Source organism: Acanthochromis polyacanthus, chromosome 10, assembly GCF_021347895.1.
Source record: "Acanthochromis polyacanthus isolate Apoly-LR-REF ecotype Palm Island chromosome 10, KAUST_Apoly_ChrSc, whole genome shotgun sequence".
Classification (NCBI taxonomy): domain Eukaryota; kingdom Metazoa; phylum Chordata; class Actinopteri; family Pomacentridae; genus Acanthochromis; species Acanthochromis polyacanthus.
In genome coordinates this window covers 14,909,298-14,926,232 of record NC_067122.1, presented here as the reverse complement: position 1 = coordinate 14,926,232, position 16,935 = coordinate 14,909,298, and the positions used below count along the sequence as shown (strand labels likewise).

The 16,935-nt window shown below is 40.8% G+C and overlaps 1 protein-coding gene across 3 annotated transcripts in view; it reads right to left on the bottom strand.

The window, feature by feature from the left end:
- The window catches only part of drp2 (dystrophin related protein 2), an 83,156-nt gene that overhangs the window by 42,140 nt on the left and 24,081 nt on the right, over window positions 1-16,935 (bottom strand). For all 3 annotated transcript variants that reach the window (XM_051954473.1, XM_022201778.2, XM_051954474.1), the window contains exon 3: window positions 10,535-10,691. In XM_051954473.1, coding sequence (XP_051810433.1) covers window positions 10,535-10,691 — 157 coding nt within the window. The remainder of the gene's footprint in view (window positions 1-10,534; window positions 10,692-16,935) is intronic.

Below are 16,935 nucleotides of genomic sequence, written 5' to 3'. Positions count from 1 at the left end.
AATACTGAAAATACCTGTTAAATAAAATATAACGATGTGATATTTACAGTTTTAAAAGTCAAGAATTGCCTAAACTCACCACTAAGCAAGTGACCAGCATAAGGTAGATCGCAGGCAACATGTTTATGGTGTGAGTTGAGATACGCTGATAGAAAGATAGTAGAATAAAGGAAAAGCAGAAGTATATATCTGACACAAGTCAGGGTAAAATTGACATGAACAGCAGGCCACAAGGTTTCCTTGCAATACATTGTCATGAGATGATGAGTGCAATTCATTTCGGCTGTCTGTGGTTTTAATGCTGTGGCTGAATGATGTCATTAAATATGCAGTCTTGCTTGGAGATTACAGCATGCCACAAAAGCTGAAGAGCAAAGATATTGAAGAAACAGAAAGTGGCACATACGTAAAATTGCCCGACCTAAATGCAAATGGTTACATATAGCAATCACTTCACACACACACACACACACTAGTAGTGATCTACGAGCAGGAAATGATTATGCTTAGAGCCCAGGGCACAACAGGACACCAAATCCAGTGGGAGAACTGGTCATCTGGCCTCCAAGCACACAAAAGCCAATTAGCTGAAGAGCCCAGCTCCACTGGTCCTCATTCAACAGTACTCCCTATGCAAATTACAGAAGAGGAGCTCAGTGTGCAAGAAAGACGCACACAGATATATACTGAGGAGAAACCCAGAGCCTCCCTGGGGCCTTGAAGAAAGCCACTACACCAACCTTCTCCATTCTTCTGTACTAATCTTTGTTCTGTATAAAACACACTGCAGGTGTGAGAATTAATGCCAGGGATATTCCCGCTCTTCAAAGTAATTTATTTAGGTGAAGCCAGCATTCTCAATCCTCTTACGGTATAAAGAGATCAGCTAAAAATCTACACTTCTAGTTGGAATTATTGGCATTGTGAACCACTGCAGGGACTGTTTCAGTGCCCGTAAAGTAAAACTCCAGGACCAGAGCCCAGCAGTCCTGATAACATCCGCTGAGCAGACTGAAACAGAAAGTCCCAGATGAAACACCAGCAAATATTCAAAAGTGTAGCAGGATGAGCAGCGGTGGTACGAGATAAGATTCCCAGTGCAACAGTCATGAAGAGAACCTCATGTCCGTCATCTTCATGCTGCTTCCTCACTATTTCTCTAATCACAGCTTCCCTCCTCACCCTCACGTCCTCGCTCCCTTCCTTCCCTTCACCCTGTTTTCATCTTCTCTATTCTCTCCATCCTCTCTTTAGCTGCTTTGCTGCCCAAAGAGGAGCTGAGCCACGGATTCCCTGAGCCAGCTGTCATGTTAAGACTTTAATTCCAGCTAAATTTCACACTCAAAGGCTTCGTCTTTGGTTGAAGGAACATTAAGAGCGAAGCCATCAGATCAGATTAAGATACATTATGCATGGAGTAAAAAAAAAAAAAAAAAAAAAAAAAGTCAAGTGGAGGAAATGACTTCATTGACTTGGTCTAAACATGTTGATGGCTTCTTTTTTACTCCCCTCTTTGGATGCTCCCTCTCAGTGTGTATCTGACAACGCAGACGCTGGAATACTCACTCATCCCAACACCCAAACACACACAAAAATACACTAAAAACCTATTTTACCCCTCTATTACCACAGCAAATGTACACACACTAAACATGCTTCTAAATCAAGGTTCATGCAGATGCTCACACACACACACACAGACAGTAATGTAGAAAGCGAGAGCTATGCTCACACAACGACATCAGAAAAAATCCACTTAAGATCAATAATTCACATTTCTTAAAACGCTTTAATTCTCTATAGAAAACTGGGATGCAATTTCCCTCTCTGCTTTGTCGGGAAAGTTTTAGAGCGACCAGACGCTCGGGAAGCAGAGGCATCACAGATTATAAAGGCATGCTGCACTGAAAATGGGACATTGGAGAGGAGAGGAGAGGAGAGGAGAGGAGAGGAGAGGAGAGGAGAGGAGAGGAGAGGAGAGGAGAGGAGAGGAGAGGAGAGGAGAGGAGAGGAGAGGAGAGGAGAGGAGAGGAGAGGAGGCATGAAGATGGTCAAAAGAGACGGCTATGAATCTGGATTGTGCATCAGTGAGTAACCATCAGCATTAAAGGGATACTTGTGAAAAGAGGAAGCAAATGTGGCTTTAAAGGATATAAAGCCGACAGGGTAGATGGGAAAGAAGGACAAGATCAGACATGAAAATGGACAAGCAGAAAAGGCAAATTACTTTTTTAGTCGTTAATTGGGAGGCTGATTTCGCAGTGCACCAGTCGAGGTGGGATTTAAAGTGGACCAAGCAGGAGCCTTGAACCTCTCACTGTCAATGCAAGTGGCCTTTCAGACACACTGCACAAACTGACAGCACAGAAAATTGGAAAGAGGGTAGAATGGGAAACTCTGCTGTAGTTACAGAACCAATTACAAGTGTGTGTGTGTGTGTGTGTGTGTGTGAATGTAGGTTACTCTCTCTCTCTGTGTGTGTGTGTGTGTGTGTGTGTGTGTGTGTGTGTGTGTGTGTGTGTGTGTGTGTGTGTGTGTGTGTGTGTGTGTGTGTGTGTGTCTGCAATGCAACACCAGTTCTCGTTTGCAAGATGCATCTCTCACGACTAAGGTGAATTATTGGGAAATCAAAGAATATCTCAAGGATCCCAAGAAACAATTCTCCGAATGCGTGCTGTCAAACAGGAGAAAGAATCCACAGAGGATTCATTTAAATGCCCCTCACACACATCTTAAAGGACACTTTGAAGCATAAATCTGAGTCTTTACTAGGGCTGGACCCGAACATCCCGAATATCTGAATATTCGTTTGCTATGGCACTATCCAGATATTAATTTTGGTATTTGAATATTGCCCCCCCCGCCACCGTCCGATGTCACCGGGCAAAAAGAATATGTTGCGTTACTGTCTTCCCTCCGCCTTCTGCCCACATCGGCTCATCTCCTCCTGTGATCACAAACATATACACATATGTCTATAACATATACACATATGTCGATGTGATCACCCCCTCCTCCCCCCAGACGAAAATATTCGGAGCTCGTCTCTTCCCTGCGCCTTCGGCCCATTTCGGCTCATCCCGCCGTGTTCTTCAGCTCATTTCGGCTCCTCCATTCGCGTTTGTAAACACCACCCGAATGGCGGGGTGGCTGCTGACTCTGAAGTCACGCTTCACTTCGTTGCATAAACAGAAGACAAGATGCTGAAGACCGGTGTTTGGGAATTCTTCAGTTTACCTAAAGACTAAATGAAGGGCAAAATGTGGACCCGGGAGACCAGACGAACAGATCCGACTATTCAGGCCGTCTCCGCCGCCGCTGCCGTGCGGCCGGCCGAACCACACGAACGGATCCGAATATTCGGCCCGTCGCCGTGGGGCGGAACGAATATCCGGATATTCGTCTTTAATAGGGCCCGAATATTCGGAGGCCAGAAACCACTATTCGGGTCAGCCCTAGTCTTTACTGGTTCTTGATTTAGATATCACACAAAATAAGCATTTTTTTAAATTCCAAAAATCCTACTTAAAAGCATTTTCTTCACTATGATGTACAGCACCCTCCATAATTATTGGCACCCCTGGTTAAGATGTGTTCTTTAGCGTCTCATAAATTCAGTTGTTTTTCTAAATAATATAGGACCACAGTGAAAAAAAGAGGAAAATCCAACCTTTAATTCAAGTGTATTTATTCAGCAGGGGAAAAAAATGTGCCAAAATTTTTAGCAACCCTGATGTTAGTATGTTGTACAACCCCCTTTTGCCAACAAATCAGCACCTAAGCTTCTCCTATGATACATTTTTCTACAATTTTCAGTGTGAGAGTATGCTTCTGCAATAAAAATTGAATTCAGTTTGAGGCTTTTAACACATCTTAACCAGGGGTGCCAATAATTAAGGAGGGCGCTGTACGATGCCACGACCGCACCAGATTCTGCTTATTGTCTGGAGATATTTTTGAACAGGCCAGCAATCTTTAGCTGTGGCTCAGGTGGTGCAGTGGATTGCCCACTAATCGCTGGGATGGCATTTCGATCTCTGGCCGCTCCACATGCCCAAGTGCCCCTTGGCAAGACATTGAACATGAAGCTGCTCCTGATGGTGCTAGAGCACTTTGCATGGCAGCTGCACTGCCATTGTTTTATGAATGTATTTGTGTGTGTGTGTGTGTGTTAACAGGCAAATGAGAGACATTGTGAAGCAGTCTGAGTACCGCTAAGGTAGAAGAGTGCTATATAAATGCAGACCAATTACTATTTAACAGTAAAACAGACAGGAGCACACACACACACACACACACACACACACACACACACACACACACACACACACACACACACACACACACACACACACACACACACACACACACACACACACACACACACACACACACACACACACACACACACACACACACACACACACACACACACACACCTGCCTGCTGGGCCATTCCTGTCTGTACCAAGTTTATGAGGCTCCCACAACACAGTGCTCACAGGGCTATATAACATGTCAATTAAAAAGATTTCAGCGGAGAGACTTTCCTCCCTTCAAGACATCCTGGGATTCTTGTGGTTGGCCCACCAGTGGCCATCGTTAACACACAGGAAAGCCATTTATTTTCTTTTGAACCCTACAATAAAGACATAACATTGAGACTTTTCTGCTTTATTACCGCCTTGCTAAATCGAGGAAGCCTGGTATAAAAGAGCTTGGAAATTGGATGTGTATATGGTCAGTGTGACAACAATGGTCCCACTCACTATGGCCCACCTATGCAGGTGGTTTGACGTATTATAAGTGACTGTGCTTGTGTGTAAAGGTCCTGGCTATTTGGTCAAACATTATGAGGAACCAGTTGGGTTTTTGTGCTGATCTGCTGCTATTTCTGTCCAAATCATCTGACACAGTCTATACCCGACCATGTTTTGTAAAAACTGCAAAACATTACATATTTCTAAATCTTTAACCAGCTGATACATATTGGATGATCTGACTGTCAGCTCAGCAACACAATTAAAACCTTGTTGGTTCACAGCAACACAGTTCAGCGACACATCGACCGCACTATGACAACAGACCAGGCTTTCAAATGACAAGCTTGTTGCACTGGCAAACCCCATCAGAGCAGCAACACAGTGATTTATATTTAACATGTGCATCAGGTATGTTGTGACTTAGGCAGACTGTGTCTTCAACCCATGAGCAGTACGTCTCGGTATCAGTCAGAGATCAATGCAAGGGGAGCAGCCACAAACATCAGAAAGCACTATGTTCACTGTCTCTGGGTGGCACGAACACAAATGACGCAGGAGGAACCCTGTGAGCTTCAGCGCATCTGCGAGTTCATATCAGGAGAAGAAAATGCGCTTTACTTTACTTCTAGGAAGCATGTGAGGCCTGATTATTTAAAATATGTGAAATGAATCTGTGCTCTTGAATAGATATGTGCAAGTCTAACTGAACTAATAATTTAAAAAAAAAAATGCAGTCTTAAATGGTAATCTGAGCAGGTCTTAAGATTGTGCTTGATTGATGCTCCTCTACATGTGTCTCACTGGATGTTTTTAGTGTGAACAACCAACTTTAATCTAGAAAGAAGCGCAAGGCCTTTAAAGGGAAACAATTAGACAAAAGCACCTCTTTCACTGTGTCTGTATTGTCATGGAAAATCTGAATTATATATATATTAAAAAAAGTCTGAAAGTCTGGTAGCAAGCATGCCAGAAAAAAAGAATACTGTAATTTTCAAAAGGTGTAAAAACTCTAAACAGCAAATACCTGTAAAACAACACTTTAGGCTGATTTAAATGGAGAAAACTATAATTTTATAGAGTAAAGATACAAATACTGTGTTAAATACAGATTTTTGATGTGGACAATAAACATAGCATTTTCCTGTTTTTTCATATTTTTTCTGGGATTTTACTAAACATTATCTATAAAATAAGATATAAAAAATATGTGACCAATTTTTAATATATGTAATTGTCCTGTCAAAATAAATATCTAATCTAATATTATTTTATATTATCTTATATTATATATGTTTGCAGATTTAAATACATTTTTAAAAAGCATAATTTTACAGTCAAGCATTGTAAAAGAGCAAATTACAGTTTCTACAAACAGTTTTGGGCTGTTTCTTATAATTTGAAAGGCAGATGAATACTTTCATCATTTTATTAGTCACTAGTGGGAATTTTACAAAACAGGAAAAAAAGTTTAAAATAACAGTAAATAGTTCAAAATAGTGTGCTATGATATGACTTTAAAATCTTAAACAAACCAACATTGCCTTCTTTCATAAAGAGCAAAACGAGTGAGCTCCTATATAGTGTATGAAACTAAACACAAAACTCACTGGCTAGTTCCAAATGGTCAGACAAGCTTAACCTTAAGTTACAGTCTTCCATTAATGTAAGAAATTGTGAGCCCTGCTTTCCAAACACAAAAAGCCGAGTAGAGATGACACAGTATCTCCCTAAAAGGACCTGGAGCCTTTCCTAATCATATCAGAAACTCTCATGTTTACATTCTGAACCCATGTCTCCATGTGTTGAGAAATGAGCTTCTTAAGAACGTAGCTGTATTCCTCATAAAAGCTCATCTCGTTTTTCTGACCCTGGCTATGTAACAGACCCTCATCGCTGAGTGTCACTTTGCAACCCTAAAACACATCAGCATTTTCTTTTCCTGAAAATGAGTAAACACTGATTATAAACAGATGACGTTCAGCTCACCAACATAAATAAATGATATCTTAAGAGCTTACAATTGATTTGCTTTCACATTCCTTCTTTTATCATTTATTCTATGATAACTCCAATGCATCAGCATAGTGGTGAAGTTGGGTAATGCACTGGAGAGGACATGACTAATGAGATCTCAAGGATAAAAGTTAAGTGTTGCGCTTACATGGAGCTGTTGCAGGTGTTCCTTTTTTTTTTTACTCCTGTGTAAGAAAGCCCTCTCTTGAGACGTGTCAGGCCTGCACAGAATTCATCTCTGCACAATACATACCAGTTAAAAGTCTGTCCAACTTGCTCCTGACTAGCTGTCAGTTGACAACACTGGCTACATCCAATTTATATCTAGCAAAAAAACATTGGATCACTTATTAAATGAACAGATTTACTACATCAATACTAACTCTTGCTGATTTCTTGGGTGACATCCTGCATCATTTCCAATTTCCCTTCAGGGGATCGATAAAGTCTTTTACATTATTAGAATCTCAGTCTGAAGGCTGAAACCTTGTCTGTGGATGTTCGTCGCTGCTCAACTACAGCAGCTGCTCTCTGCCAGATAAGGTGAAATACATCCTGTAAAAAGGTCTGCATTGTCCTATTATATAATGTGCAACTGGGATGCACCAACACCCACCTGAGAAGATATGTAGGAAGGTAAAATGAAAGAAAAACATAAACGTATAGTCTTCAAAGGAGCCTGTCTGTGATTCTGATGATTAAAACGAATGGACAGCATCTCAAATGCATTTGCAATGGCATTATAAGGCCCGTCACTCAAGCTCCTGGCTGTGTCCTGCACAATCAGTGACAACCAGTAATTTAAGTCAAATTATGGTCCAGATTTCTTTGTCCTCAATATGAGGGGGGTGTATTTATTGGGCTAACAAGCAAACTGTGATTTGTGGAGCTGATTAATAAGGCATTTGGGGGCTTATGTCTGATTTTCTTCCACACGAGCCTTTGAAAAGATTTAAAGGCCACTTCAAATCACTGAACCATCCACGAATTATCAGAGACGAGGAGATGTTGTCACTGTCAGCAGCTGGTGAAGCTTGTTTGCGGCCTTTATTGAGCACGCACATCACAGTTAAGTGTTGCGCTCCGCTCACGAAAAGGATGAAAACTGAGGTGAAACGGCAAATCTTCGAGTGGCTCAATGTTAATCAAAGTGCTCATTTGCCAAAGAGTCACTTGAAATTGTGCTGCTGTGTCTGTGTGTGTGCAGCCCTTTGTCCTGCTACAACTAATCCCCCTAGGTCGCAGCTGTGATTAAGTATGTCAACATGTCTGGTTCAAAAAGACCAAAAAAAAAAAAAAAAAAATTGTCACTTGAGATCCAAAGCCTGGATTACAGAACACACAACCGCTAAGTTCAGTTACTAGAACGCTTTGATGCTTTATTGTTAAATCTAGAGCTGCAACAATTAGCCAACAATTAGTCGAGCATGATATTGTTAAGTCCATGTTCAAGTACAAATGTCAAACATTTAAAGGTTCCAGCTTTCACATAGGTATTTTTTCTTGTCAAAACATCTGATATTTCAACTATTGATCAGACAAAGGAAGACAGATGGCATAGCCTCAGAATATTTTTTCTGTCTAATAAATTGTTAGTTTTTGCCCTGGTTCAGTCAATTCAACCAAAAATATACATGCTTCTAATTCCCTTAAAGTAATAGTTGGAGTGTCTTTACTTTATACTGTATTCTACGCTGCAAATGGATGACAAATTAATGGAAAAACCTGAATCCTCAAGGGAATCTGGTGGCTCTTATGTTGAGAGGCATTTTGCTGTCATAGGTTGAGTCCACTTGTCTCTTTAGAGTAAAGAGTCACTGCAAATCACGATGAAGTTGTTTCAAGTGATCACCTTTGTCCTGTCTTTGAATATTTCTGTACTGATCAGAGTGGCCTCTTCCAGAAAGTCAACGCCTCCATGAAAATGATATAAATTATACCAGATATCAACCAAATCGAACACATATGGAGGATTTTGGACTAATATGTTCGACAGCGTTCCCCACGATGTTCATCAATACACTAAATAATGGTGTTCATCCCTTCATTAAAGTGCAAGTGGTGATATTTTATCTTTTTTTTCCTTTAATTTGTCACTTGTCTGTATTTCCAAGTGAAAACATATGTTGGGCATCTACATAATTTCATCTAATCCAATCTTTACATAAAGATGAATACCAAAGCTATTTTAATGTTTAATTACATCAACAGAAAAAGAACGCTTTATCATAAAAGACATATATTGACTAGAAGAGCATTGGAAGAGCGCAGTCCTCTGCCGAGGCCAATGCTTCGCATCATAGTTTTAGATAAAGTGATTAGGATCCACACCAAAGTTTTAACGGGTTCTTCCTCAGCCTTTACTCCAATCTAAAATGAACTCTGCTGTAAGCTCATGGGTTATCATTATTCATATATTAATCATCTATTCATAATCAATTACTGACGTGTTTGCTCATTTCCAGAGAAACAAAACTTTTTCCAGCTTAGTGAAGATGAGTGGGTTATTTAAGGTCAAAAATAGAGGCTGTATGAGGAAAGGGTTCAGCTGCTTTTGTCACCATGTGGAATGTAGACTTTAAGTTTCTAATGTGGTTAAGAAGAATTCTTAAGGTAGACTTGTTGAATTTGAAATATTTGGAACAATGAGTTGTGTTTTGTATTAACTGTCATGCTATAAATATACTGTCACTCTTGTTTTTCTCTCTTCGAGACATGCTGAACAATTCTGCCTTCCTCCCTGTTGCAATAGATCAAAAATTACCAGTGAATCAGCACAGTGTCTATTTTATTTTCAAGAGTCATAGCAGTCTTTCCACAGTGCCACCTCCACACCAACTTTTTAGTCTATTTTCAAACCATACCATCTCAGCTCTAGTCTTGGTGGAATAATAAGCCAACTATACGCTTCAAGCAAACCTTTTTTTCCCTCAACTTCACTGTCTTTAAAATCGGCTTCTTTATTCATTCAATAAACCACCAGGTTCCAGCAGAAATGTGTTTGAACTGTGAGCTTGATCTATTCTTTCACAAACCCAACACACTGCAGAGCCCCTCCTCCATCACCGGTATCAATGACAGCTGAACTTGGAGAGAAGTTTCAGCTATCTAGTATTCATTCAGACTGGACAATAGACTCGGCTTTGATCAAAATCTGTGATATCGACTAAGGCTGCCAGAAAAGACTCTTTGTTATCTGCACACTCAAAGCACATTATTCTGTTCCTCGCCTTCGGTTACTGCTCAGCTAAAGAATTAAACCCAGAAAACTCCACCGCTCCAAGTGTTTCCTGACTGTTAACTGTCACCAGGTAGAAAAAAAAAAATCCTCCCCTTTACAAACACTGCCTTCAAATCATCGGTCTCCCCACCCTCCCGGCCTTCACACACATTGCACAGATCACAGCACACGACCCTGGCACACCCTCATCCATTTTTCACATTGTTCCCACACGGATATCAGGCTTTAAAGTTGAGAAGGGAGCTTTGTAATGTACCAGGAGTCGTGTCCTCTCTGTCACACATAATACTAAAATGATACTCCACTGTATTCATTTTTGACAGTCCTGTTTTATGCCTGTTAAATCTATACACTCAGCCTGCTGCATATTTGCTCTCATATGGATCTCCTATTAGGACTGTATTGACTCAGTGCAGAAAAAACTGTGCACCTACCATAGAAATGCATTTCCCTTTGGGCACAATATCAATGGTATCGCATCAGTATTTGCACTGAAAATGCATGAACATACACATTACCTGGTGGAACTCTCTCTGGTGCTGGACGGCCCCCACGTCGCCTCCTATGGGCAGCTGCTCCGACAGCTCCTCGTCCTTGGCTGTCAGCCATTCTATGATCTCCTGCAGCGAGATCTGCAGCTTCCCGCTGTTGTCGGAGAAGGCCTCTAGCCGCACCCTGACAACACACACACACAGAGCTGCTTTAGCAAATGGAAACATTTTCCAAAACAACCCAATATTTCAGATGACATTCGGTCACTGCCTGCTACTATCCAGAATGGTAACACAGGACTTACTTTGTTAACATCCAGATCTTAAGTTTTCACTACAAGGTGTCAAATGTTTTGGATTCATGCACTGATTTCAATAATGATGCATAAGTGGCCTTAACACTTACAGGTCTTCTGATTTTTCTGCTGATAGTCTGAGTGAATTATTTTTAAAATGACATTGTGTCAGGTCAGCCTGTTAGCTGAATAAAACAAGCATGTCTTTTTAAACGAAATACAAGCATGTTATTGGACTTCATGGCCTCGTCTTGGGTATTTTGCAGACGACCTTCAATGCCTCTTCAGCATGAGTTTTTCTTAATTGGACAGCTACGTCGAGACCAAGATGTCCTTAAGTCAAACTGTCAGGACACACATTTGGGACTTGCTGTGAGAAGGTCTTTGCTGTTACTAAGGGCCACAGCTGCATATTAAGTAAGTCGGAAAAAATCTGTTTTAAATTCGGTGTACCCTCTTGGCCATGTTGCCGTGGAAAATGCTGTGCGTAAATATGGCATTTTAACATTGCCATCAATGATTTTTGCACATGCATTAAGTGGTGATAAGTATAATAAATGATGAATAATATACCGCCAGTCCCGTTATTGGCATTTCTTTAGTTGAACATATAGCTAACAAACACATTAGACATCACGAAGTGTGCAGGAGGCAACAAATAATGATCCAAGTAAAGTTCTTTCATGGCATCTTTTCTTAATAGCTGGAGTTCAATCAGCTCAAAGGTAATCCTAAAGTAATCAAACAGAAACAGTCCTGACTAATCAAGCTTAGTATTTACAGTGGTATCCTAAGGCAGAGTTAACACTGTTAACATATCATTAACTAACTGAAGAATTTTGTAAGAAAACTGAGTGATGTTTTAAAATGTTTTGTTTACAGCTACAATAGCCACTGTGTAAGAGAGCAACTTATCACTGCTACAGGTAACATTAGCAACTCGGCCATGTTTTTTATTGGATTTGGGCAGCTACAGCTCAATTTGTAATCCATGATAAAAACACACATTTAAGGTTTCCTGGAGCCGTTTCTGTGTTTCAATGAATTAGTCCCTGTAATATTTTTCTTGTGCACAGAGGTCACACAGGTAGCAGTAGCACAACAAGGTACATAGCCACGCAACCTTGGAGGCAAATTGGAAAAGGACTGCTGGCAAGTAAACATGGACGTACACACGTGGACAAAATTGTTGGTACCCCTCAGTTAAAGAAGGAAAAACCCACAATTCTCACTGAAATCACTTGAAACTCACAAAAGTAACAATAAATAAAAATTTATTGAAAATTAAATAATCAAAAACAGCCATTACTTTTGAATTGTTGATTAACATAATTATTTAAAAAAACAAACTAATGAAACAGGCCTGGACAAAAATGATGGTACCTCTATAAAAGATTGAAAACTATTTGACCAGAGTGACATGATTAACTCAGGTGTGTCATTTAATTGACATCACAGGTGTTTCCAAACTCATAATCAGTCAGTCTGCCTATTTAAAGGGAGACAAGTAGTCACCCTGCTGTTTGGTGAAAAGGTGTGTACCACACTGAACATGGACAACAGAAAGCGAAGGAGAGAATTGTCCCAGGACATCCGAAAAAAAATTATAGACAAACATCTTAAAGGTAAAGGCTATAAGACCATCTCTAAACAGCTTGAAGTTCCTATGACAACAGTGGCTCATATTATTCAGAAGTTCAAGACCCACGGGACAGTAGCCAACCTCCCTGGACGTGGCCGCAAGAGGAAAATTGATGACAAATTGAAGAGACGGATCGTTGGAATTGTATCCAAAGAGCCCAGAGCAACCTCCAAAGAAATTAAAGGTGAACTCCAAGGCCAAGGTACATCAGTGTCAGATCGCACCATTCGTCGTTGTTTGAGCCAAAGTGGACTTCATGGGAGACGACCAAGGAGGACACCACTGCTGAAAAAAACTCATAAAAAAGCGAGACTGGAATTTGCAAAAATGCATGTTGACAAGCCACAAAGCTTCTGGGAGAATGTCCTTTGGACAGATGAGACCAAACTGGAGCTTTTTGGTAAGACACATCAACTCTATGTTCGTAGACTCAAAACCAAGCATACGAAGAAAAGAACACTGTCCCTACGGTGAAACATGGAGGAGGCTCAGTAATGTTTTGGGGCTGCTTTGCTACATCTGGCACAGGGTGTCTTGAAAGTGTGCAAGATACGATGAAATCTGAAGACTATCAAGGCATTCTGGAGAGAAATGTGCTGCCTAGTGTCAGAAAGCTTGGTCTCAGTCGCAGGTCATGGGTCTTCCAACAGGACAACGATCCAAAACACACAGCCAAAAACACCCAAGAATGGCTGAGAGAAAAGCGTTGGACTATTCTAAAGTGGCCTTCTATGAGCCCAGATCTGAATCCCATTGAACATATGTGGAAGGAGCTGAAACATGCCATTTGGAGAAGACACCCATCAAACCTGAGACAACTGGAGCTGTTTGCTCATGAGGAGTGGGCCAAAATACCTGTTGACAGCTGTAGAACGCTCATTGACAAATACAGAAATCGTTTAATTGCAGTGATTGCCTCAAAAGGTTGTGCAACAAAATATTAAGTTATGGGTACCATCATTTTTGTCCAGCCCTATTTCATTAGTTTGTTTTTTTAAATAATTATGTTAATCAACAATTCAAAAGTGATGGCTGATTTTGATTATTTAATTTTCAATAAATTTTTATTTATTGTTACTTTTGTGAGTTTCAAGTGATTTCAGTGAGAATTGTGGGTTTTTCCTTCTTTAACTGAGGGGTACCAACAATTTTGTCCACGTGTGTAAATGACGCATGCAGTGCAGCTCTGTAAATGTTTTAAGGGGAAGAAATAAAGCTTCTCAACATGTTTGCTTGATCTCAAGAGTACACACAATGATTTTGTGTGAGTAACAGATTTCTTGTAACGTCAAAATCGAAACATGCAGTTTGAGAACAACCCTCAACAAAGAATAATAAAGTATTCATCTAACCTCTGCCCTACAGAGACTAGACTAAAGCTTTCTTCCAAGGTGTGCATCTAAGCAGAGGTATGGTAGAATGAAATAATAGTCTGATCCGCTCTTAAGTCTGTTCTGTGCTTCATTTCCATTCTTGTGCAGTGATCATCAGCTGGTGAGGATTCTGACTTTTTCGCTGCTACATGCAGCTTTAGCCTTTGTCTTTCAGTATATTGTATATGTAGCCATTAGATCAGGGTTTAAGAGTTTTTTTTTCCCAGAGTTCTTGTTTTAAAGTTAGTCAGCAACAGATTTTTCGAAACACTCATGGAGCTTTGCTAGTTAGAGCTGATAACACCACTTGTCTTTTCAGCCAGCAAAATCTGTTGTGACAGACGAGAAAAGACAGGCTGTTTTGGTCTACTTCTGGACATAGGATAAAAAATTACTAAGAATTCTGATACTAAATCTGCCAGCGTTATAACTGTAAACTGCATGTGTGACAAGCGAGAGCGAAAAGTTTGACAGGCGTGGCAGCAGCAACTTTAGAGTTCAGGGCATAAACGGCCAATTTCTTCTGCAAGAAATATGCAACATTTGTTCAAACCAAGTATTTCTGCAGCCCAAAAACAGCAGAAAAACAGAGCATCGCATAATGTAAAACCTCACCAAAGTGAGCTTTTACAGTGCCATCAATCACAAACACATGTTGCAAGTGTGAGACAAGGCGAGAAATAGAATCGCAGGTGACTGTTGCAGGTTTGCTACAGCAAACCAGGAACAAATAACAGAGTAAATTTATCTGCTTGCCACCTGCCAGCAGCGTGAGAGATGTCTGAGGGAGGGACTGCTCTTGTATCAGTGGCACAGCTGGCACTGGAGGGATGGAGGCAGTGTGAAAGCTTCCCAGTGTTTCAATTACACACCAGAAGCCAACGCTCAGATGTCATTATTCCTGCACATCACAATTTGTCAGCACTGTCACATTAGAGCTGATGAGTGGGAGCAAAAGCAAGAGTCAGAGGGAGGAGCACACAGGCTAAGTGTTGCTGCTCACGAAGCTAAATGCAAAGATGCAACTGGACTGATATTCAGATGACAGCACACGGAAAATCTGAGCAACACTTTGCAATTTCACAGACACAATAACAATATTGATGAAATTCTACAAGATGCAAGACAGAGGGATACCTCATGCACCGCTAAAAGCTCATCCATTTTCTCTCGGCCTGTACCATTAGCATGCCACTATCAGCAATGCTACGTAGTGACTGCAGAAGGACTTTAAGGCAATTTCCTCCAAATTGAATTTGAGTTCTGACACATGAGGGATTAGGTATCACTTCAGGGATGCTGCTTGCAGGAAGGCAAGTGAGGAAAGCTTTGAGACTTTAAGGGGAAAAAGACGAAAAGGTGAAATCAAGCTTGTAAGTGCACATTTCAGAATTGATAGGCCTCTTTGTTCAACCCCGAGTCAGAAAACCTGTGTGAAGCAGACCATGATGTCCCCCAGCCTCTTGTTGCCCCTCCAGCTTTGCTCTCTATGGTTACTGAATCAGAGGAATAGTTTTTCCGTGGCCCCAGCTTTTAGTCCATATCAGGCGTGAACACACACACACACACAACACACACAGGCACACATGCACTCAGCATGAATGGAGCCAGCTTTGTGTTTAAAGTCAGAGCAAACCCGGGCCTCGGATATGTCTAAGTAAGGTCAGCCATCAAAGGATGACCCTGACATTTTTGCATAGAAGCTTCAAAATGCTTCACACCACACAGAGAGTCGCACACAAAGACAACTCACAGCATACTAACCGATCACTGCTGCCTCCATTACACACATGGAGGGTGAGACAAATAGAGAACTGCCTGGGCTGTAATGGAATCGTCGTCGCATGGAGACTGCTGCCAAGAACAACCGCTGCCCTGCTAAGCTGCAGGGAGGTCAGGCTGAAGTTTTGCCAGTAGGGAAGGCTGACTGAGGCTATTTTATCTCCACTGGAAACATCATGATATTAATTTAAGTGCTACTTATGGGCCAAGTGCCGCTGCATTAGATTAGGAGCTGCCAGAGACGCTGAGTGTATGTGTTCAGAAAAACTGCGAAGACCCACCCAAAAGAGGAAACAGGTCGGGTACGTGAGCTCCTCCATGTTTGTAAAGACTAATCTGAAATTAAACCTTTTTATTTACTTGTGATTGTTTGTTTTGGCTTTATTTTTGCCATTTTGGATCCGAAAACAACTATGAATAAAACACACAATGCATTTTATCAACTTGTACAACTGGCATTGCAAATTTGTAACTGAAGTGTTGCCTATTTACAAGTCTGCTGGACATGTAGAAACAATAAGTGTTGTGGACGTTGTGGTTTTAACTGCCTGATTAGCATACAATAGCTTGATCATTTCCTGAGTGCAACCTTTAGCTCTTTAGCTACTAAATGCTCCATCATGTTAACCACCTACCAGCTAGGATGGCTGCTAAACAACTATTGGTGAAATCAACCCAAAACAGTAACCTTGAGGTCTGGAAAACCAAAATGATGAGCTGGAAAATGTTAAAACACTTGATTAAGCTTGACTAAGCTGAGGTGATAGTTAAATGTAGGTTTTGGTTGAGCATAAGCTAAAGGTTGGGGTATAAACAGAGTGTGGATGCAGATGGTTTAAGAGTCCGGTGATATTGCATATTTTTGTTACTGTCAACAAAAGGCTTAAAAAGGGCAAACACAACAGCTTAGTCAAACTCTGTGGCTCTCAGCTCAAAGCCCATTTGCTTCCACTATAAGACATAAATCTTTAAAAATGGGTCACACAAATATATACTACCATTTCTAAATCCCCTACTTGATTTTGCTAAAATTACTCAAACAGAAGTGAATAGTTCCTTTGTTGGGGACTATTTTCAGCTGCAGATTTGCTGCTCTAGAGAGCATTATGGCTCCAACACTGTGGGACTGATTCAAAAATAAACTGCAAACCCCGTGTTCGTGGAAATGCAGAAACATGTCACACAGAGCTTCCTGATGACTTTGGACAACAATGGAGGAATAAAAACAGTATGCACAGCCCATGCTATCAGATTGAATTCATTGTGTGTTTGTGGTCTTTTTATTCGATTTGCATCAATAAGAAAATACTGACTATTACTGGAATCTGTAAGGCT